The sequence below is a fragment of the Lontra canadensis genome, unplaced genomic scaffold, assembly GCF_010015895.1.
Source record: "Lontra canadensis isolate GAN:19392208 unplaced genomic scaffold, GSC_riverotter_1.0 scaffold22, whole genome shotgun sequence".
Lineage (NCBI taxonomy): Eukaryota > Metazoa > Chordata > Mammalia > Carnivora > Mustelidae > Lontra > Lontra canadensis.
Genome location: NW_022631016.1, coordinates 81878 through 104293, shown reverse-complemented (window position 1 = coordinate 104293; position 22416 = coordinate 81878). Strand labels below are relative to the sequence as shown.

Genomic DNA, 22416 nt, shown 5'->3' with positions numbered 1-22416 from the left:
ACTTAACAACGAATCCCATATTCCATGCCGGACAGGAGTCTGTGAGTACATAAGCCCAAGTCAGCACGGCAGAGAACCCAGACGCGGCACAGGGAGTGCTGAGTTCTGTGACAGTTCTCACGTTCTTTCGGCCCTGGCCGGACGTCTGGCCTCCCCTTCCCTCCTGTGCGGTCCAGAACCGACCCCCGGTCCATCGCCAACGTGGCCTCGTCCACTCTTCCGGAGCCAGGGCGCCCGCCACGCAGCACCTAACTCATGCCCCGTGTGAGTGTCCCTAAGAGACGCGTCCGCAGCAGGGGGCCAGGGGCGCGGATGCTCAAGCCTGCTGACTCAGGACGTCCAGGCTCCCGTCCGGCCAAACCACACACCACCCCCCGTCTGCTCGAGGGCCTACTGCATTTGCTCCAGGGCTCTGGAGAAGTTTTCTAGAGCAGCTTTGAAAGCTCGCAGCAAGAAAGCTCCAAGTTCGTTGCTTGTCTCGCGGACGTCTGGGTCAAAACTTCCGAAGAGGGGCGTGCGGACCTGGACGTCACCGCGGCCGGCCCGAAGCAGCACCGCACGGAGCTCCTCGGCGATCCCATCATACTTCTGCTGGTCAAACTTGGACATGGCCAGCTCGTCCTGGGGGTAGGCCGTGCCCTCGGGGTAGCAGTCTTTGGGCACCGGGAACTCGACAGTCCGGAGCCTGCCCAGCTCGCAGAGAGCCACGAAGAGGCGCCTCAGGGCCCGGGCTGACAGCGGGTTCCCCAGGAAGCGGAGCTCACGGAGCTCGTGGCAAGGGCTCAGGGCCAGGATCAGCATGCCCACGTGCCGGTCTTCGATGCCGCACTCCTCCACGGTGAGCACCCTCAGCGTCCGGGCCGCCCGGCTCAGCAGCCTGGAGAAGGTGGAAGGGAACAGGCTGAACAGGTTGTGGCCGCTGAGGTCCAGCACCTCCAGGCATGTGGCGTGGGGACAGTCTGCCAAGAAGGCCATGTCTGTGTGGTTCAGGGAGCAGTTGGCCAGGTCCAGGGTCCTCAGCGGCGTCCGTAGGGGCCTAGGGCAGGGCAGAAAACAGCAGCGGTGAGGGGCAGTCCCGGCGAGGACCTCTGGGAGGAACTGAGTTGAATTGTCTCTCAAGGGCCACCCGACTGCAGCCTCAAGGCCAAACCCATGGCTGCCTGGTCTGACTCAGCCGGACAGCAAAATGGTTTTTACATCTTTAAACGGTAGAACAATCAAAAGAAGGATGATACTCTGGGACGTGCGGAAAGAACACGAAATTCCATTCTTAGTGTCCGTAAATAAAGTGCCGGTGAGAACTAGGCTCACTCAATTGTCTGTGGCTTCGGGGCTATGACGTCAGAGCTGATCAGCCTTCCCTGATCACCCAGCCCTCTCGGGTCCCCTGGCCCTGCTGGTGCTCCCACCCCTGTGAGGGGTTCTCCCCTCACGCGGGCGAGCCCCCTGACTGGCCGCACACCGACACGGTCCACAGAAGCAGGACAGATCCGTCTCAAGAGCAGGCTGGGGCTTCTACCCAGGGATCTCTGGTTCTCGGCTCCGCCGTGAGAACGCCCAGCGGCCATGGCGCAGAGGCTGCCCACCAACGGCCACACGCTGAACTTGGAAGCTGATTGCCTCCCCCTCCCAGCCCACCCAGCCTTCAGGGAGACCACCGGCAGCAGACCCAAGCTGAGCCAGCTCTCGAGGGACTTGTCGCTGTGCACCCAGCGTTGCGATCATCTGTCCCAAGAACACCATTAGTCACTCCCGCGCCGTCTGCTTCACTAATTAGCAGTGCTCCCGTCTGTTCACCAACAGAAAACAGTCCTCCTCGAGCTCCCCACCGGGCTACGCACAGCCCCACTGTCTGGGGCCTCCTGCCGCCCTGGGCCCTCCCGGGGTGAAGGCAGAGGGTATTGGGGACCCCGTGGCCTTGTAGGCAGCTGGGTCCGCCCGATGATCCCTCCTGTGTCTTCGGCCTGGGCTCTGGGGGCCCCCTGTCGGCAGACCTGCGCCATGAGGCTGGGAGACGCCCCCACCCCCCCTGTAGCCCCCCCCCGCCCCGCCCCTGCCCCGCCCTCTGGGCCATCATGCGACTTACCCGAGCAGTTTCGGGATCTTCCCGGTCAGCGTGGAGAAGGCCACGCTCAGCTCCGTGAGCCGGCTCATGCGGCTGAGCTCCCAGGCGATGGAGGAGAGGAGGGGGTCCTCACCATCGGGGCTGTGGGTGCCAGTGGGGGGCGCATCGAAGGCCCTGGCCGGCAGGGTGAGCGAGGCCAGCTGGGGGAAGCGCACCTCGGCCAGCAGCTCCTGCACGTGGCCGGCGTGCAGCCGCACGTTGTGCACCACCTCCAGCCGGCGCAGCTCCCCCGGCCCGGCCAGACGCAGCACCTGTGAGAGCTGGCTGGGGTCCAGGCTGTCCGCCCGGAAGGACAGGCAGTGCACACGTAGTGGGGCAGGGCCCGCTGGCCCCAGGGCCCGCACCACCACCTCGAAGTTTCCATCGGTGACGAAGAGATCGGCGATGACCAGGACGGGGCGCTGGGCCGCGGGGGCCTCCCCCTGCAGCTGGCAGCATGTCCTGGCCAGCAGCTCGGTGCGGCCCCACCTGCCCAGCGCCCTCCCACACGGGCACCGCTGCACCTGTACGTCTCGGACGCCTGTGAGGTCAGCCACGCGCAGCCGCCGCGGACCCCCAGCCCGGAGCACATGGTCTGCGAGGCCCTGCACACAGGCCTCCAGGCAGGCCCTGCAGGTGCGGTCCCGCAGGTCCTCCGCGGCTTCGGAGCCGGGCCCGAGCAGCGCACTCAGCCGGAACTCCTCCAGGGGCCAGTGCTCCAGCAGGACGCGGATCAGCGCCGCCTGCTCCAGCAAGTAGCCGGCTTTGAAGAGGAGAGGGTAGAGGTTGTGGGCCACACCGTCCAGGCTCTGCTGGGCCACCTGGGGGTGAGACACCAGGGCCTTGGCAGAAATGAAGCGCAGCGATCTCATTGTGCCGAGCTCTCCCCTTGTGAGTCTCCTGAAGATGTAAGCCCTTCCTGTTCATTTTTAGCTGCAGCTGCTGTGAGCGGTTTGCCTTAGGGCAGAAGGTCGTGAGCAGGCCCTCTGGTCACCTGACAGCTATTTTGGTCGTGGGTGCTTGTTGGGCTCTGGCCGTGGAGGCGTGGACAGTGGCCAGCCTGTCCTGGTGCTTAACTGCTGAAAACAGAGCTGTCCGAGGGCATGGCTCAGGGCCACTAGGCCTCTGACAAGTGCCGCTCCTGCCCACTGCAGGGATGGCCTGTGGTTGGGAGCTGCCATGGGCTGCACGGGCCTGAGCGTGGACCTGGGAGACCCCAGATGAAGGCCCCTCTGACCAGGGCCACGTTGCCTCAAAGTCACGGGAGTCAGGCCCCCCAGGTGAGGCCTGCCGTTGACGTCCCCAGATACGACAGAACCAAGTAAGAGAAACTCGACCATGTCTTAGAAAGACACATCTCATTTATTTATGTTCCTAAAGTTTGGAACAAGTCAGCACTGGAGCAGAGAAACAAAGAAACCGGCTTACAGCAGCTGGAAGTCACCAAGTCACTGTGGTGTGGACCCGGCCTGTGCACCTGGCTGCCACCTGGGGGACAGGGTTCGTGGGGAACACCTCCCAGCAGGAACCTCACTCAGGGTCTGGCGTGTACTCAGGCTTTCCCTGCATATCACTATTCTGTGCCTCCATTTGGCAAGGGGTGGCCCTCTTGGGGCACGGTCCACACCCCAGACCTCAGGCCCGGCAGCTGTGCCCTTGCCCCAGCCGGGGTCCCAGGCCCACAGGTGGCGACCGGTTCCCACTATCTACACAGGTCTTGTTAAAAACAAAAAACCCCCGAGATTCCAAGCCCCCTCAGAGGCACCCCTGCACCTGGGACATACCACAGTGGGTGCCGCTCTGGGGGAACCACTGCCCATGGGCCTGCGTTGCCTGGAAGGACAGTGAGACGTGTTCCCAGAGGGTTCGCCCTGCTCTGAGACACCCCAAGTCTGCATGGACCACCCCACAGGATCCAGGGTTCCACGGGCTCCCACCCCAATCTCGCCGCAGCCTTCAGAGCACGGGGGAAACTCCGGGTGTGGAGGTCGGAGCCACCCGGGCTTCTGGGCCCCGGAGCTGGGGTGGAGGAGCTGTGTAGACGGCTGGAGGAAGGCTGGATGGCGCCCAGGCCGGCGGGGCCCGTGGCGCGCTGTCTGCGTGGCCGGCGGCTGGAGTTGGGGGTGCGTCAGGAGCCCCCGGCAGGAGTGCCTCCTTTCCTGACCTCGGGCACAGGTCTGGGTGGAGGCTCCTGTGGTCCCTGTACTGGGGATTCTCCCTGGAGGGCCTGAGCCTCTTCCCAACACATCACAGCTGTGAAAGGAAGGAGGTCGTTACTCACGGCCACTGGGCGCCCTGGACGTGCACAGCACAGGGTCCTTGTCTGGAAGGCACGCGGAAGGCCTTGCTCCCTGCAAGGTGCTCTCGGACTCATGGACACACAGGTTTGCAAGAAGCACTTGGGGCCAGTGCAGACAAGGTCAGGGCAGCAGAGACCAGAGTGTTCTCCGCAAGGCTGGCTGCTCTCAAGGCGGGTCTGCCCCGGCTCTAGGCCCAGAGGAGCCTGCGGGGTGGCTATCTTGTCTGGCATCACCGTGCTTCTGGAGGTAAAAAACTTTCTGGCCCCGAAATGGTCGGTTCCACGTTTGCTGTTCTGATCCTAGAACACAAGTGCGTGCACCTCCCAGCAACTCCGGTAGGGCTCAGGGAGTGGGCTAGGAGTCCATGTCGGGGAGGTCCCTGTTCTCAGGACAGGCGGAGGTGGTCCCCACTGGCTCCTGTGGCCAGGCCTCTGGGGAGTGACTGCACCACGGGCCAAGGGCCCCTTCGTGTTGCAGGAAAACCTGAGCTCTCAGAAATCACTCCACACCACTCTCTTGGGTGAGCAGTTTCCGGGGGGTTTAGGCAGCAAGATCCCGGGGAGGTTGATCTGGGCACTGGAGAACAGGGGACAGCCTTGCAGGCCAGGGTGCCCCTCCTGGGGGGCTGTTCACGTCTAGCCACGTGACTGTGCGTGGGAGCATCTGGTACGGGGTGGAGACGTGGCCAGGTAGTCTGGCTGCTGGCGGCATGCGCGCCCAGCACCTTAGGGTGGCAGTGGATGCGAGAACCCTCCTGTTATTTCAGGGGAGCAGGGACGGCCTGCCAGGCAGACCACTGTCCAGAAGCCTTTGCTCTGGCAGAAGGAGAGGAGATCACTGATCAGAGACCATGTCACCGGTCTTCGTCAGTGACGGACCAAAGACCCGTCCCGCACACTGGATGCTCAGCACACACTCAGACCCAACCCTTCCCTCTGATGTGGCCCAGAAGACAGACGCGAGTGTCTGCCCGGAACTGGGGGCAATGGGGTGCCTCCCCACAACCAGGACCGTGTTTGCCAAAGTGGATGTGGGCGCGACCCGAGGCTGGGTGAAGGTCAGCTGAGCGAGACTAGGGGCTTCCTCCTCGGGGGCCCCTTTCCCCGGTCGCCCCATCCCTTTGTTGGGGAGGACACGTCTGTGTGCACGCGCAAGGCTGTCCGGGCTCTCCCCTGCTGACTGCGGACAGGGAACGGCCGGTTTTCAGATAGGAAGACACGCCAGGATCCTTGAGCAGGTCCTGAGCCTCTCTTGGGGTGGCGGGGGGTGGTCTCAGGAGTGGGGACTCACCATCGTGGTGTGCTGGCTGAGCGTGGGCACCTGTGCGCCCCTCCTGGGGCCCTCCTCAGAGAACAGCTCTGGGAGCCCGAGGCCACTGTCCCCCGATGACGTGCCCTTGGTCACTGCAAAGGGGGGCTGGGTCAGGGCTGGCCGCCCCCCCATCTCCGTGCTCAACACTCAAGGCCCCCCCGAAGCGTGTAAGCAGAGAACAAGGCATATCCTGCGCATGCAGACTTATCGCAGGACAACTGTGAGGCTGGGTCTGCGCAGGCAGGACGACGCTGCTGGGGGCCAGGCACCCTTAGGAGCAAGTGTCTCCAGACCCAGCTTTTCTGGAATCAGAGGATGGGGGGACGGGGCTCTCTCCTCCAGCGGGAAGCCTCGGGCTCACACCAGACAACTCCAAGGGGAAACACAGAAAATGAGGCCAAAGAAAGGCTGCGTGGCTTCAACGCAGAGTGGGAAGGGAGGGGGACGAGGTCTCTGCCCCAAAGGGCTGCGGGGGGCCTGTTCGCGTCCCCGCCGGTGAAGCCGTACATCGCCACATGTTCTGCACGCACGCAGCCCATGGCCCTGTGGCGTGGGCACGACCTCCTGGCGGCCGTGGGGGCTTTGCCGCGAGCTTCTGCGCAGGGATCACGATGCTGGGATCTCCGTGCAGTTTCTGCGTGGGACTGAGCCGGCTGAGCAGAGCCCTCCCGCCGGCAGCCTTGCCCTCCACGGGAGAAGAGGCAGCCGCACCCGCAGACTCAGGGCGCAGGGGGCTGCTCTGGCCCACGTGGGGGCTTGGGAGGCCACCGCCGGGAAGGTGGGTAGACCCCCAGCCATGCCCCGCTTGGGCCGGCACGGGACAAGCCCGACTGAGGGGCCACTGTTCTGTGCACCCAGGCACCCCAGCAGGGCTCCGGCACGACGCCTCCATCTGCGCAGAGACGCGCTTGTGGTCCGGGGTGCTCTCCAAGCCGCTGTCCTGTCATGGCAGCGGGGGAACATGGGGGCTTGGAAGGACGTGGGTCCCGGGCAGTGCTGCCCTGAGTAGGGGCCTCCCTAGGGCTGTGGTACCGTGGGAGGACTTGTTCTGGGAACCCACGCCTGTGGGGTCCCCCAGGCAGGAGGCAGAGGAAACCAACGGCTGGGGTGCCGCCGCACACCCGTTCCCTCGGCGTGGAGCCGAGGGCAGGCCGGCACTGAGTCTGGCCCGGCCAGGTCGTCCGTGCGCCGCTGGCTAGGGTGCAGGTAGAGCCCGGCCGCGGGCCCTGGCACAGGGACTCATCCACACAGGCACACGCGGGTTGCTCATGAAAGGCTCCACTCGTCCTCCCTGTGGCCACTGTGCGCTCAGCCTTCGTCTCTGCTGCCTCGTTAGTCCTTCTGTTCTGCTCTCCTGCCTTCTCTAGACGGAGCTGCTCCTGCGCTTCCGTTCTATCTCCCCTGCTGGCATATTAGCTCCAAGTGTTTTGTTATCTGAGGGTCGTTTGGGGCTTAAAATGTCTATCTAACGAATCAGATGCCCCCCGTGATACTATACACCTTGGCCATGGCACAGAATGGCCACATTTCCAGACGTCCTGCACGCGCACGTCCCATCGGCCTCAAGGACGCTCCTGCCGTGTTCCCTTTCCTCTGTGCTGTCCTCACAGAAATTTCACTAGAGTCTTCATTCTGCCACTCCGAGCGTCCCTGCCCTTCTCCCTGCAGGTCGTCCTTGGACGCTTCGGGTCTGCTGGTGAGCCGTCTCGGCTCCCGCAGGCATGAACTCATCCTGGTCTCACCGTTCCTGAAAGGCGTACCTGTCACACTGAGCTCTAGTTTCACGGTTTTCTCTTTCAGTGTTTGGACTGTCCCTCCCTTGTGCTGTCTTCGATGAGAACCCTGCCGCCACCGTCCCTGTCCCCGGCACAGAGCAGGCCACTCTCCAGCTGCTCTCAGGGTGTTCCATGTGTCACTGGCTTCCCTGCGGATGATGTGCACTTACGGGTGCTGGGGCTCATTGGGCTTCCTACCTGCGGGTTTACACCGTCACCAAATCAGGGAGATATCCGTGCCTTCAAAGTTTTGTTGTCCCTCCATTTTGGGGCTTTTAGGTGTTTATGAAGCCTCTCGAAATTGTCCCACAAGTCATCGATTTTCTGCCTTGATTCTCTGTGCGTCATTTTGGACAGTGTCTACCGATTTGTCTCCACTAAGTTGTGCTTTCTGTTACCCCTTTCTGTTACCTGAGGACATGTCCACCCTAAGTACTGTGGCCTTTGTTCGTGCCAAGTTTAGTCCATCCTATCTTCCTGGTTGTGACCCAGCATTTTGGACATCAGGGACATGGAACGCTGGTGTGAGTGCCGGGACTGGGAACTCTAGCGACCACCTCGGTTCTGGCTGACTGATCATTGCCCTGTTACGGCCTGTTCCCTGCCTCCCTGCTCACCTGGTACCAGCCTGTGTACCTACCCTGTCGGCTGCTGGGGATTTCTGTGACCCCATAAATCTCCTTAAGCTTTGCTCCAGGATGCAGCTGGATTCCCTGCAGATGCCCTGTGTTCACGACATGGTGGCAGGTCAGCAGGGATGCTCGTCCAACACCCTCCTCCCCCCTTGCAGGCCCCTCGCAGGACCCACCACCTCCCTGAGGATGGGATGCTGCCGTCAGCTGCTGGGAACAGGTGTGTGTGGTGTGTGGCGGGTACTCTCTTGTGGTCCAGGGATCTGGCCTGGACAGCCTTCCCAGGTGCGGTGCTCTCTGCTGCACCCAGACCCTGGAGGCCTGTCCCGGCACGGGACTCCCCCGCTCTGTCCTCCACCAGGGGTCTGCAGGCTCTCTGTCCCGCACCTGGGGCCTCTCAAGGCAGAAATCAGAGCAGTCACAGAGCCCCCATCACAGTCCTGTCTCTCACGGCACTACCTTGGGAGCGGGATGTCGTAGGTTTGAAATCGCCTTTCACATGTTTCATCTGTTCCTGTTTGCTTGTGTCTGGTTCTGGTTCACTTGCTTGTTTTAAACCCATTCCCTGTTACCTCGTTGTAGGTGGAAGTGACAGTTTTTGTTGTTCTTTTAATTAAAGAAAAATTGTAATGTGTTTGAAGACTCTTGGAAGTCTGTAAGGGCAAGTGACTTAGATGACCGGGTGAACCCCCCACCCCTGGAACCAGCTGTTGGAGGCTGGAGTGGGCACGGTCTGTGCCTGGGCCCACTCACGCGGGGAAGGCGGGCTGCCGGGCTCCTGTTCCAGCTCCTCCTCCTCCTGGAAGCAGGCGTGCAAGTCAGCCGGCCAGGGCCAGTGGGTGGAGCTCAGCAGGGCTGGGCTGGCTGATGACTTCGGGCTCAGTGGCCCCAGGGCCGAGGATGACTGACTGCCCGAGGAGGTACTGCTGTCTGAGATGGTGGAGTGTGGTCTCTTAAAGGGGGCAGCATGGTCACAGAGGGGCACAACCACGGATGCTCGGGTCTGTAACTCTGGAATGGGACAGAAAGCAGGTCAGCCTGGCACTTGCTCTCCAAGTGCAGCCCAGATCCGAAAATGGAGTAGTCGTCTGGGAAACTGACCAGGTCCCTCCCCCTCAGTCCTGTCAGGCGTGACGTGGCCACCACCCATCCATCCTGCTGTGCTGGCTCTTGGGGTCAAATGTGAGTACCAGGGGCCTGAGTCTGAGTCCGTGGGACAGAACGGGGGGAGGGCTGAAGCCATGTTACCTGCTCCCTTCTTGACAGCCCGATCACTTATGGCTGCATCGCTGGGCTGGATGTCCATGAACGGCTTGTTGCCTATCCCCATGGACACCATTTCTCGCATTCTGAGTTCTAAAATGGAGTAATGCAGGACAACTGTCCAAGCAACTGCTTGGCTTTGATACCACTGCTGATGACACTCTGTACCCAACCACCCAGACCAGAAGCACGTCAGGGCCTGGCCCAGCACCCTCCCCGAGTGTTGCAGGGCCCCCGAGGGGCTGGGGCTCCCGTGCTGGTATATGCTTCTGGTCTGGCCTCACTGTGGCCTTTCTCAGGGAGCTCAAGGAGCAAACCAGAAAAAGGGGGACACGGGACTCAGGGACTGGTGTCCGACTGGGTGCCAGAGAAGGGAGGGGTCCCCTCTCAGCATAAAGGACAGTGGGTCAGTCAGCAAGCCAAACCTGCAGGGGGGCACATGGCTACAAGACAGACAAGCTGATAGACATTTACATGGCTTTGACTACAGAGCATAGTGTGAGGGTCTGACAATGAGTTACTCCTTGGTAAAACGAAGCAAAGAAAACCAAAGATATTATTCCAGTTGGGGGCAGTGGAGAGGGAGGCGCGGGAAGGGAGGAGACTGTGGAGGGCAGTGGGGGTCAGGCCAGGGGGGAATTCCTGCTCCGTGGAAGGGCCGGGTCCACTCTATGGGGACTGGGAGCCAGTGAGCGTCTGAGCCAAGTTGCAGGGCACACGTACGCATGTGCGAGTGTGGACATGCGTGTATGCGCGTGTGCATGGGGTTCTCTGCCCTCTGGAGGAAGCTGCTGGGGGAGGCCGTGCTGCGTCTCTGACGACAGGCCAAAACACTGGCCAGGTGGCCGCTGAGAAAGGTCAGGAGGTCGTGCTTCCATGTTAGGACACTGGGGCCCTTAGGGTTTCTCCTGCCTGGGCAGTCAGAGCAAAGGGCCGGCTTGGAGGGGTGGCCATGCAGACGGCATCTGTAGCAGCCGGACCGGGTGAAACGCCGCCTGGCGGGTGTGAACGGGGGGGGGGCCCAGGGGGGAAATGGGGGGGGGGCAGAGGAGAGGACCAACCAAGGGGGCCAACTTCCAGGAGCAGGAAACCTAGGGGAGTCCTGGCACAAGGAGCGCGGCGCCTGATGGGGATGGCCCTCTCCTCCAGGGAGGCCACGGGCGGACCATCAGCCCTGTGTCCAGAGGGGCACGACACTTTGACGAAGGGTGAGGCAGAGAGCAGTGGGCCTAAGCTGTCCCGGAGCAGATTATGACAACATCTCTGGAGTTGCCCTGTGGGGATGGAGGTCTTGTAAAGGGTAGGTTTATCTGTGCAGTGATGGGAGGGTCATCCATTTCCACATGGATGGAGGAGCTCTCCAAGGGCCACCTGCTCCGTACTGGCCCCAAACACCTACCCAGGTCCAAGCCCCACGCCCCTGACCCCAACGCCCTGCCCTGAACTCAGCCCCTCACCCCGGGCCCTAAATCTCTACCCCGAGGCTGGCCCCCTAAACACAGAGCTGGCCCTGGGCGGCCCTCTTCTGCCCACCTCTGTTCCTCAGAGCCTGCCGCCACAGGATCTGCCCTATCACATGGGTCCAGGCCGACTTGACCTCTGCAGAGCTGGCTTGGAGAATGTAGGTGTCCTGGGACTTCCGCCGCCTGCGGAACCAGATCTCAAACCTTAAGCCGCTGTCTCCAACATTCTCCGTCATCCCAATCTCCGCCGTCTGTACCAGAAGCCGCGAGTGGCAGCAGCGTCAGCAAACACAGATCCGTACTTGGGCACACAACCCCTCCAGCAGACAGCTGACCGCAGCACCTCAGGAATGGAGCTCCTTCACCCGACACTGAACGGTGCAGGATGAATGGGGGTCCCGCCCATGTGCACTGGCTCCATCTTGGAGCCTCAGTTTCCCCACTGGAGAAAGGGAGGCTGGACTGGCAGGCTCTATGGTGCCCTGAGGCTGTTGCATGGGATGGGGGCCACAGGACCCCCTCTGGTGTTCTCCTCTGCGTTGGCAGGTAAGGGGTTACAGGTGTGGGCTCCTCCTGGGGGCTCAGGAGCTCAGAACCTCCAGAGGGTGGGGGCCACACTTGGTGACTGGCCCAGGGGAAGGCTATCTCCAGTGTCTGCCTTCACCAAAATCAGAAATTAAGTTACCAGGTGAGACACTGAGTTTTCCAGCCACTGAAACAGCCCTGGGAACCGTAAAGGACAAATGTGCCTCTGCAGCTTTCAGAGCTCAGACACAGAAGCCCAGAAAATGAGTGTCACCCGTCCCTGCTCGTGCCCAGCAGACCAGGACCTGACACCCCGCAGCATCAGGTGTGAGGCAGCCACGTTACCTTGAAGGACTGCTTGTACGTGTAGGTGTCGTAACCCCCTTCCACCTTCCTGGTCTTGCTAAACAGGATGAGGTCTTCGAAGAGGAACACGTGCCTCAGGTGCTTCCTCCTCCCGCAGCACACGATGAACTCGTCCTGGCATCTCAGCGGCCCCTGCTCCTTCAGACTCACCTGCACACGGAGCAAGCCTCCCTCAGGGACACTCGGGCCTGCCCCGACCCCACCCTGAGCCCCACGGAGAGGCCAGGGGCTGGGGGTAAACGGGCCTCCCCAGTGATGCCCGTGTAAGGAAGCCTCCGTCAGACCCAAAGGACACAGCTCGGGAGCTTCTGGGATGAACAAGTGTGGCTTCCTGGGGTGGGGGCATGGCCCTCTCCCCACACCGGGCCCCGTGCCTCTATTCTGGCTGCCTGTTCCCGAGAAAGGCCCCTTACAACAAACCAGGGATGCTGGAAGTGAGCTGTTTCTCTGGGCTGTGGTTGTCATGACGTCCGTGTATGGTGTGTCAGGGGCGTCTCGTAGGATGGAGCGCTTCCCCGTGGGGTCTTGCCCTATGTCTTGGCGGATGGTAGCGGGATTGAGCTGAGTTATTGGAAGCCCAGCTGGTGTCTGAGACGTGCTCGGAGGTACGGGGATGGCCCCACACATTGGAACTGGGGCTGAAGCCAGGAGGCCAGGAAGGGCCGCGCTCGTCTGCACGACGGTCGCAGCTCAGTTTTACCACACCTTCCACTCGAAAGCCCTGGTGTCCATCGGAACGGAAGCCCCATTGCTGACACGGGGCTAGTCTCACTCGTTACCATGTAAACACCCGACAGGGACCCTGTCACGAGTTCTGCACTCGAGCGCCCCTTGCCGCCAGATGTCCCCACAAGCTGCAGTCCGGGCTGGTGGCTATGTGGGAGGACGTGGGCTCCACACCCTGGCCAAGCCACGGCTCCCTTTGTGGTGTGCATTCCAAACCACAGAAACCCCTGCAAGCTCTCTTGTGACCTCCCAGCCCATGGCCAGCCCTGTCTCAAATAGCTGGGCCTGCTGAATGAAGGGGTCCTGGGGGTGACCACACTTGGGGTGCCCTGCGTCCTCCACGGCCGTCCATGGAGAAATACACTCTGTGCTGGACTCCATCTGTGGCAGCGGCTGCAGCCACAGCTCTACCTTTCCTAGCTGGCGCCGGGGGTCCCCCGTCCAGCCTGGGTGGGGTCAGGGGGCAGGGTGTCAGCACAACTCCAACCATACCCACACATTGGCCAGTTCACCTTGCGAGGCTCCCAGGGTTGGTCAGCAGGAGGACAGTCCACCCGGGAGCTGGGCCGCATCACGGCAACCAGAGGGCCTGCGCTCAGACCTGCTGCTCATGAAACTCTTACTGTCTGCAGCAGGGCACACGCAGTTTCATTTTGTGCTGGGAATTCTGTGACTGTCCCTCCAGCTGTCCGAGGCACGGGGCTCTGCTGGAGAAAGGGTTCTTCTTCTGTCCATGCAAGGCCCGTCATGCCACCGTGTGGGGGGCGCGGGCGCCAGGCCTCGGCACCCCAGCAGAGATGCTGGTGGCATGGGGTGAGCCCATGCTGGTCGGCCCCAAGCCTGACGGCCAAGCTCACGTTTTTCACGCGTCCCATTGTTCTGAAGTCGCCCCAGCAAGCGGATGGTTAGCCATTTAGAGCCAGGCACAGTTGCCTGGACACGAAAGCCATCCCTACCGCCCTGGTCCTCTGGCCCCCCGGGAGGCCTCAAGCTTCAGGAGACCCCCAGAGGAGAGCACGTGCTCTGACCCCAGGCCTCATCTTTCCCCGTCTCAGGAGAGCCCATCCGGGCCTCGGGGCACTTACGTCACAGCCTCGGACGGCGTCCATGGCCAGCAGGTCGTTGCCGTGACGCAGCTGGAAACGGACCACGTCTGCGGCGGCCTGGAGCTCGCGCAGCTCCTGCTCCCCGGCGGGGCTGCCGCCAGCCTCCCGGACCAGGTCCTGCAGCAGCAGCAAGTACTTGCCCATACGCTGCACGGGCTTCAGCAAGTAGGAGGCCAAGTCCATCTTGTCGCCCAGCTGCTGCTGCTTGTCCTGCAAGGGCCGGGGCGAGAGGGTCAGCCTGGGCCAGGAGGGGGGGCAGAGCGGCTCGTGGGGTGGGGGGCGACCTTGAAGAAGGCGTTTCCGTGGCCGCAGAGCAGGGCGTCTGACTGGGGCTTGTTCTTGCTGTAGAGTGCGTACATGCTGAACTCTTCCTCCTGCAACAGGGGAGGGCGCCGTGCACCTGAGCTGGGGCCAGGGCAGTGTCTGTGCCTCTGCCCCACCCTCTGTTTGCAGAGCCCCACGGGCACGCGACGAGGAGGCTCAAGGTTGCATTAAGACCCTCTTGGCTTCCCAGCATGTGGGGGCAACTCGGGTTGATGCCAGAGTTCCAGACTCGGTCTTTACAATACAGGGTTTGGGGAGGAGGCGGAGGCCGGCCTGGGAAGGAGCATGGGGAGGGTTTGCCCCTTAACGGCCCAGAACCAAAGTTGTGTCAACATTTAAAATTCTCACCATTGTTGTCAATGTAAAGCAACACAGAGTTTGCCTTATGGCTAAAAGCACCTTCTTAGAAATAGCTGAAAAGACGCAACATGGGCTTTCTTTGACATGTCTGTTGTAGTAATCTATATTTCATAATGCTGGGCCCAGAGCCGCATCTGCCCGCAGCCCAGAGCCACTGCGTCCCCACTGCCTGGAGCACTGACTTGGTGACAGCATGTTCTCTACAGACTGAATTCAGAATTTCACGAAGACCCGGGAGGGAAGAGGCTCATGTCCGCAGCTGAGAAAACACTCACTCATCAAGGAGAGAGCAGCCCTCCAGCTGGTGCATCCTCCATGAGCCTCCGTTGAGACCCCGACGGGGCTGCACGCCAAGGGACTGTGGAGGGCACCAGGTGGGCTCCCAGGGACAGGGAGCAAACTGATTTGGGGAGCTGCTTTGGGCCGATTACCTCGAGCGGTGAGGAGAGGGATGTGTGTGTGACCGTGCAGTGAACTCTCAGGGGCATGTGGCTCTGGGGAGCCAAGGGTGTCTTCGGGTGGCAACAAGTGACACGGCCAGGGTGATCAGACCCACAGGCTTCTCGTCTATTTTGGTGTCTGTTGATTGACGGGTCTTGCGTCCTGTTAGGGACACATCTCCTAGGCCTGGTCTGCAGTGATCCAAATTCCCTGAACCATGGGCACTGCCAGAGCCGGCCTCTTCGAGGGCACCCTGGGCTGATGTCCCCTCAGCTGACCACACAGCCAGCTGCCACGCAGCCCAGCGCCCGGAGGGAGGAACTCACGTGTCTCAGGAACCCGCGGCCCGCTGCTAGTGGGCAGGGCTGGCAGCGCTCCAGCTCTGCCAGGAAACGCTGGCCGTGGAAGTCATAGAGCTTCTCCAGGTTCCCAAAAACAACGCTGCGCTTCCCTCGAAGGGCCTGGGGCAGGTCTGTTCTTTCCATTTCTGGAAAGTAGTTGTCGATGACGTACCCTAGGGACCTAACGTACTCCCTCTCCGTGGAGACCATCTCGGCCATTATGTGCTGCTGGCGGCTGCTGGAAGACAGAGGGGTGGGTGGACCCTGAGGGCGGACCCCTGCAGGCCTGGCCTCACTCCGGGCCTCGGACACCCTCGGCCAGCGTCATTCCTGCCTCACATGGAGACGAGGTGCTCTGCAGGCCCAGAGGAGTGCGTGTGATTAGACGTGGGCCGCATGTGCACAGAATGTAAGATCTTTCTACGTGATCTGTCAGCGGCAAACGCTGTCACGTGGGATCCTTTGACATAAACGAGTAAGAAGAGAAATACGGGGAGGAAGGCGTAATAGAAACCGGTTGTGTGAAATGTCTCTATACTATTGGTCACAGCTGTTTAGGGTAAAAGATTCTTCTGGAAAGTGAACAAGAGAGACTCCCAGGACCCCAAACTTGAACCCGGGCCCTGCGGTCTCATCTCCAGATGGCTTGATGCCGGCACCCTCTGCAGGGATGGCTCTGGCAGTGGGAAGATTTAAACACGGCAAAGGAGCCTGTGCTGGGGACGTACAGGGAGATGTTTTCCAACGCCCACGGACTGCTAACCTATGGGAAGGCGCTTCTGGAAACCCAGCTTTACGTGGCAGAGACGTCTGACCTGGAGACCGAGGAGTAGCGGCTGGGGCTGAAATGGCAAAGCAGGGCCTTGGGGCCCAGGACGGAGCAGATGTGGGGAGCAGGGGGAAGGCAGCTCCTTCCTGCCATGCAGAGAGCTCCCCGGGCCCTTGCTGGTGTGGCGTCCAGCCCGGGATGTGTCTGCGGCAGAAGGCACTTTTGGAGGCACCGAGGAGAGCCCAACCTGCTATTATCAGGGTGCACCGCCCTCCCGTGGGACAGAACGCTCCTGAATTAATCCGCAGGATAGCAGAGGGCTTGCTGACATTTTTCTGCCATTACTTGTATCTGCCTTTTTTCTTTTAAAGCTGGAAAGCAATCAGAAGCAACCAATGACAGGAAATACACCTGTCGCCAGAGAGGCTGCTGCCCACTTGCAGCCGGAGAGCTGGTTCCTTTCCACATTCCCATAACAGACTTAACAAATACCCGTGGCTCCTGTGGCGGCAACGCTCCCGGCAGTGATGGCACAGGAGGCCTGGACGTCCCCCCAGTAAACCCGGGGTCCCGGGACCCACAGCACCCCTCCTATCAACAGTTGCTGAAAACAGGCAGCCTTAAATATTTAAAAACAAAACTAGGATGGTCTGGCCATTTGGAAATGGACACTTGACATAATGGCTAGAAATGTCTGCAGAAATGACTGCTGGCTGAGTGACAGGGACTCTCTCCAGGCAAACTGGCAGAAGGCCTGGGTTTTCACGGAAGACTGGGTTAGTTTAATGCTCTTGACTCTGGGCCCCGGCACCTGAGCAGGACGTGCTCCCTCTCTGGTGTGCTGTGGGGTCCCACTACCAGACCCTGGGTTGACAGGTCCATGGCCTGTGAAAGGTGGAAGGGGGGACCTGTCCCCGGGGACAAAGGCAGGTCGCCTTCCTAAACCTGCTTGCTCCAGACTGAGGATGCCCACGGCAGAGCACTGGGGGCTACCAGCAAGCAGAAGGCCCCCATCCCTGTGGTCCGCGCCTCTGAAACTTTCAGGAGGAGCTGGGGGGCTGGGAGAGTGGTTCCTCCCAGAGCCTTCTGAGGGATTCCAAACCCCAGGAAGAGCCACCCAGGGACTCCCCAATGAACCCTTCCTGTTCCACCTTAAGTTTCCGCCCCAAACAAGCTGCACCATAACCGCCTGGAACCTGAAACGTGAAGGTGTATTTCAGGGGAGTATGGTCTCTGTATGAGGAGGAAACGTGTCCACCACCATATGAGCAAAGAAAGCTCGGACGACGCTCTACTGGCAGCCCGCCCAGCTCCCTACACAGACGGACCAACGGCCCAAGGGCCAGGCTGGGATTCCAGCTGCCTGCACTCCCCGTCATTAGGGCTGGGCACAGTTCCTGCCCACTTTTCCACCCCAACAGTCAATAAAATATATCTCTTTACACATATCTTCTTACAGATTAAACAAATTCATACGGACATCTCCATTCGGGCAACACACACACTTCTCACCTCAGGGCTGAGAGACATTTTTTTTTAAAGTTTTTAAATTACTTTAAATTACTTCTTCGTATCTCAGGTGTGACTTGCTTATTGCGATTGTGTGTAAACGGCCTCAAACGAGGCTCGTTGTTCAGCCACAGAGCGGGTGAGCCCGGTGCCCCCAAGCCACGGAAAAGGAAGCAGTTTGCAGGGAGCCTGCTGAACGCGGCGGGGCCGGCAGCGTCTCGTCTGAGCTCCCACGAGACTGTACCGCCTGGACCGGACCCAGTGCAGCTGGAGGGAAGTTTGTGGGTTTTCTACTTGGTGCAAGGCTTTGACTCTCTGGCACCACAGGGACCACCAGGCCCAAGGGCTGGAGGGGGGCGCACCTCACCTTCCTGCTCGCCTCCTTCCGTCCTCCTCGGAGGGGTGGGTCCTGGAGGGAGAGGACAGACTCCGGTTCCGAGTGACCAGGGGGCTCTCAGCATGTGGCCTCGGTGGGGGCTTCTTCTCAGAGGCCACGGTGCTGGTCACCTCTAGGCCCCCGATGAAGACCCTGGTGTGGCCTGGCCAGGGGGCGTCCCTGGGCCCACTGTCAAGCTGTGCGATCTCAAAGCTTCGTGTTTTCCTCATCATTTTCTTCAGGGGCTGTTTCCTGGGGTGGGTGGTGGGTGTCTGGATGGGCTCGGAGGAGGAGGGGGTGCTGTCCTGTGGGGAAGGCATGGCTGGGGCCAGGGGCTCGGTCTCCTGCCTGCACGGAGGGGCTCGTCTAGGGAGGCCAGACAGCAGCTGGGCCTGCTGCCCAGTGCGGCCCTCCGGGTCAGGGGGTGGGGCCCGGGACAGCTCACGGTGCCTCCTCTCAGCTTCCGGGGCCAGTTCAGGCTCCAGAGCTGTCTGGTCTAGAGGCGGAGTGCCAGGGTCTGGGCCAACCCCAGACAGGGCCTCTTGGAAGCGGAGTTGGGTCTGCAGCTCTAAGGGGTGCTGCTGCTGCAGCACCTTTGGGCCACCCAGGGCCACCGCTGCCGTGCTGGCCTCGGGGAAGCTCTGCACCATCAGCTCTGCGGCCTCCTGGGGACAGCTCTGCACACATGCTGTGCCCGGCTCTGGGCCCCGGAGCTCCAGGCGCTCATGGCTCTGCTGCCTCCACTCATCCACCTGCATGGCAAAGGACGGTGCCCGTCAGGGCTGTGGAGGGCTGTCACGGCCACCGCGGCCTTGGCACCCCATCCCACCTCATGCAGCCACGCCGCAGCTCGAGTAAACTGGGTCAATTTCCTCCTGCTCTCTAGGTGCCCCGCATCAAGGACCAGGGTGAGCCAGGTGGCCAGAGCAAGAGGAGGACCCCTCTGCCCACAGGGGCAGCAGCCAGCCAGACTCGCACTGAGCGAGATGAGGTTGTGCCTGAGCCCAGTGAGGTCTGACTCCTCCACGGCCCCCAAGAACAGGAGGTGGGGCTGTCCCAGGGCCGTGGGATGGATACCAGGCTGCGAGGACAGGTCCCACCCCTGCTCTGGTCTTCCCCAACCCCCTGGGTCCCATCAGGAGGAGCTGTGCTGCTGGGGCTCCATGGTACAGACAATTCTGGGGTGCTCGTGAGTTTGCAAGCGTGTGCCATATTGACTGTCCTGGGGTCTGACCACAAGTGGACTCTTAGAGCTGAGCTGGTAAACACAGGAAAGTTCATGTGTTCCTTTTGCTTCTCCGTTTGGGACAATGAGTACATTCCTCACACGGTGGCTGGGAGCCCAGGGCACGGTGTCAGGGGTGCTGGCCAGCTGTCCCAGGGCTCAGCTCCCTCGGGCCCGCGGGGACTGGGATCCCTAAATGTCCACAGCACATGAAGGTCTCTGGAGGCCATTCCACGGGGTCTCTCACTGCCTCATGGAAGTCAGACGGCTGAGCCCCCTGGCCAGCGCTCCCTCCCTCCACTCAGCTTGGCGGCCATGGTGCTCGGGCACCGTCTGAAGTCCCAGATCATGTCCTCTGGACACTGGGAGCTGCTCTCCTCCATCAGCGGACAAGACTGCTGCAGTCCAAGGAGCAAAGGGCCGACACAAGCCTGGCGCCTGCTCTGTTCCTCTGTGTGAGTCTTCTGTGTGGACACGCCGTCACCTGTCGTGGAAGGTCCGGGACCCCGTCCTTGCTGCCGCATGTTCTCAAGACACAGCCGCTCCAAGGGGCCGGACACTTCTCTCCTCTTTCCAACCACGACATGATCTACGTCGGAAAAGAAGGCTTCAGTAATTTTCAAACGTGTGAAGGAGTCTGGCTCTATGCTCGTGGGGACAAAGGAAGCCGCAGACACTGCTGAGGGGCCGGCTCAGCTGGTTGCCACAGCCTGCATAGCCGCCCGAGCCCAGCAAGCTGCGGCTGGCAAACACCCTGACGGCCACACCGCCTAGAGGTTTTCACCGCCGTCTCTACCGTCAGGCCGCTTTCAGCCTGTGGCGTCTCTGGGGCTCAAGGGCACAAGTGGACAGGCTGTGCACAGAACTTTCTGTTTTGAAACTTGTTACCACGCTGAACGTACCCAGACGTCTTTTCTGGAGGAGGCACTAGGGTACCTGGGGGCTGTCTGGGAGCGCGGGAGGGGCCAGCGGCAGCCCCCACCTGCACCACACGGGGGGACGGCAGTCCTTCACGGCGCACGCGTCGGGGGTCAAGACGTCACGTCCGTGCGTGTCCCCGTGGGCTAGCGATGCCAGCAACGCTGGTTGTGAGGGGCCCAGGGAGAGGTTTCTGGTGGTGCGGCGATGGGCCTGGAGCTACTGCTGCAGAGCTGTGCTGGGTGGCCCCGCGCTCAGGCAGAGGGGAGCTGAGCATACGCTCTCTGTGGACGGGGCCACGGAGGAGAACGTCACGTCTGGGTTTTCACAAACACCAGCAGCCTGAGAGCAGAAGAGCAGGAGCCGGTCAAGGAGCAGAGACCCTCAGACGCGCAGCCCCTCTTCCAACCTCCGGGAAAAGTCCTGGTTGGCTTCAAGAGTGAATGGAAAAATCCCAAGCGTACAAGCCTCAGGACGGACTACCTCAGTTGTTCTGAAACCTTCAGGTAGGAAAGGTCATTTCCATCATAGCAAAGGGCGGTGACACACTGGGGCAAGTATCTGTCGCATGACCAGAGTGTCCGCGTGAGTCGTGCCTGTAAGCGTGAAGCTTCGGCTGCTGGGTTTTTGTAGAGAAGAAAATAACCCACAGAGAGAGGAAGAAGGTCGACTGTGGCATAAAAATCCCAGTGCAGGGATAAGGGACTTGTTTTCACATCGGTCAGGAAGGGACACTGCCGAGGCGGCCGAACCAGGCAGGCTGCCTGCAGGCCCATCTGGCAGACGTGTCAAAACCTTGAAGACGGCAGGCCCCACCCCAGCCAGCCCAAGCCGAGGCGCCTGTCCAAAGCAAACAATCAGAAAGTGTGAACGATGCAGGTGCAGTGACGTGTACAAGGGTGGGAGATGGGAGAGCCGGGGACCTGGGCTGGAACCGAACAAGTGCACGGAGGTCCAGACCTCCACACAGCCCTGCGCGTGCTGGCCGTCCTGGGACTCAGCCTCGGGATGCCCTGGCTGTGGCCATCCCCCACCCTGACTGCCCCAAGGGACACGCAGGCCTCCAGAGAAAGCCTCCAGCCACACTTGACCTTGCTCTACACTGACCGCTGGCTGTGCCGGGGGCTCCTGCTTCGCTCACTCATATGGGAATAGTGATTGATAAAAGCACAAGGATTTAACTAGAAATATGTGCAAGCTTTTGAGAAGTTCTTCCATGCACACGTTCCCAGAGGAAAGTGGATGATAATGTAGCACATGGTGACAGTCGTTATTTCAGGAGCAGAGTCTCAAGAGCTTTCCTCTTCCCGCTTCTCTGACCGGAGCGCTTACCTGGCCTTGTCGCTCCTGGAGTGCCCTCACTCCCTGCAGCCTCTCCAGCTCCTGCAGACGCCTGTTAGAGGCGAGGACAAGCCGATGTACCTCTTCGTCCACTTGGCTGTACAGCCTGGAGGCGGCCTCGATGGCATCCCTGGGAAAGAAAGCGTCAGAAAGGCAAGCTGTTCAGAGACATACGTTGTTGGCGACAACCTAGCGAAGAAAGCACAGCTGCGCTCTTGGCCTCCCTTCCGTCGCTCCGAGGAGGTCCACAGCCAGAGCAGGAACAGGATGTGCTGGGAGTGACAGGTGCAGGGGTGTGGCGAAAAGTGAGCGGGCGGGCATGGCTCCCCAGGACGGAAATAGACAAAGCAGCTTTCCACCGGGGCCTCTGTTGAATTCCGTGGTGATGAGTTTTGCCTTCCACTTGAGCAGTCCCAGGAAGCTGCTCCTTTTGTTTGGAAGATACAAATGTCCATAGGCTCCCATCCAAAGTGTGCCCGTTAGCAAGAACAGAGGTTTGGACCCCTGGGTGATGCTGCAGGTGACAGGAACAGACACTACTCTGGACGGGCGGCCCCGGCTTGGCACTCACCGGCAGTCTTGGCTGATGCCCAGCTGCTCCGTCCTCAGCCGCGCCAGCACGGCGCCACCCTCTAGTCGGAGGGCCACCAGGAGGGCATCTTCTAGCACACACTTCATCATTGCTTTGTGCTTGCCAATTAGGTCTGTGACCTCCTACATGGGGTGGGAGAAGCGTGCCTAGAACCCTGTCCTCCACGGGGAGCGCCAGGTGTGACCTGCGTTCCTGGGTTTATCAACAAGCTGAAAGTTGGGCGGGATGGTGGAACGTACACTGGACCCCCACCCCAGCAGGGAGGCCGTGAGTCCCAGAGGTGCTCACCCGAGGGGCAGGCGAGACTAAGGAGAGGAGAAAGGAGGGAAGTGGGAAACTTGGTGCAGGAGGAGACCCTGGCATTTGGACAGGTTTGTGTGGACCTTGCCCACATACCCTGTACCCTGAGGTGTCTCCAGACCAGGTCTCTAGGCTGCTGATTTTCCTCCAGCCAGTCCGTCTCAGTGTCCCAGTGGTACGTACTCAGGCCTCAGTGGCACACCAGCACACGCGGTGGCTGTGTGGGTATTTCTTGTTCGGGCATGGGGGATTTTTTTTTTTTTTTTTTTTTTTTTTTTTTTTTTTTGGGGGTGAGGGGGGTTTTTGGGGTTTTTTTGAAATTTAAAAGAATTTTAAAATTAAAAAGGTT

The 22416-nt window shown here is 60.9% G+C and overlaps 2 protein-coding genes across 2 annotated transcripts in view; both read right to left on the bottom strand.

Annotated features, from left to right (window-relative positions):
• Nucleotides 1-330: 330 nt before the first annotated feature.
• LRRC14B (leucine rich repeat containing 14B) lies at nucleotides 331-2979 on the bottom strand. The gene is made up of 2 exons (XM_032861930.1): nucleotides 2087-2979; nucleotides 331-1036 (listed from the first exon to the last, which is right to left on the bottom strand). Exons 1-2 carry the CDS (start codon nucleotides 2974-2976, stop codon nucleotides 391-393), a joined length of 1536 nt encoding a protein of 511 aa, XP_032717821.1. The 5' UTR covers nucleotides 2977-2979; the 3' UTR covers nucleotides 331-390.
• A 1338-nt stretch (nucleotides 2980-4317) lies between these two features.
• PLEKHG4B (pleckstrin homology and RhoGEF domain containing G4B) overlaps nucleotides 4318-22416 on the bottom strand; it is an 80536-nt gene continuing 62437 nt past the window's right edge. The window contains 15 exon segments of the mRNA XM_032861809.1: nucleotides 4318-4357; nucleotides 5695-5807; nucleotides 8876-9133; nucleotides 9371-9478; nucleotides 10109-10315; nucleotides 10318-10591; nucleotides 10593-10646; nucleotides 10902-11099; nucleotides 11719-11889; nucleotides 13551-13781; nucleotides 13856-13945; nucleotides 15023-15275; nucleotides 17683-18443; nucleotides 21167-21305; nucleotides 21747-21889. Of these exon segments, the coding sequence (XP_032717700.1) occupies nucleotides 4352-4357; nucleotides 5695-5807; nucleotides 8876-9133; nucleotides 9371-9478; nucleotides 10109-10315; nucleotides 10318-10591; nucleotides 10593-10646; nucleotides 10902-11099; nucleotides 11719-11889; nucleotides 13551-13781; nucleotides 13856-13945; nucleotides 15023-15275; nucleotides 17683-18443; nucleotides 21167-21305; nucleotides 21747-21889 (3006 nt within the window). The 3' untranslated portion in view covers nucleotides 4318-4351.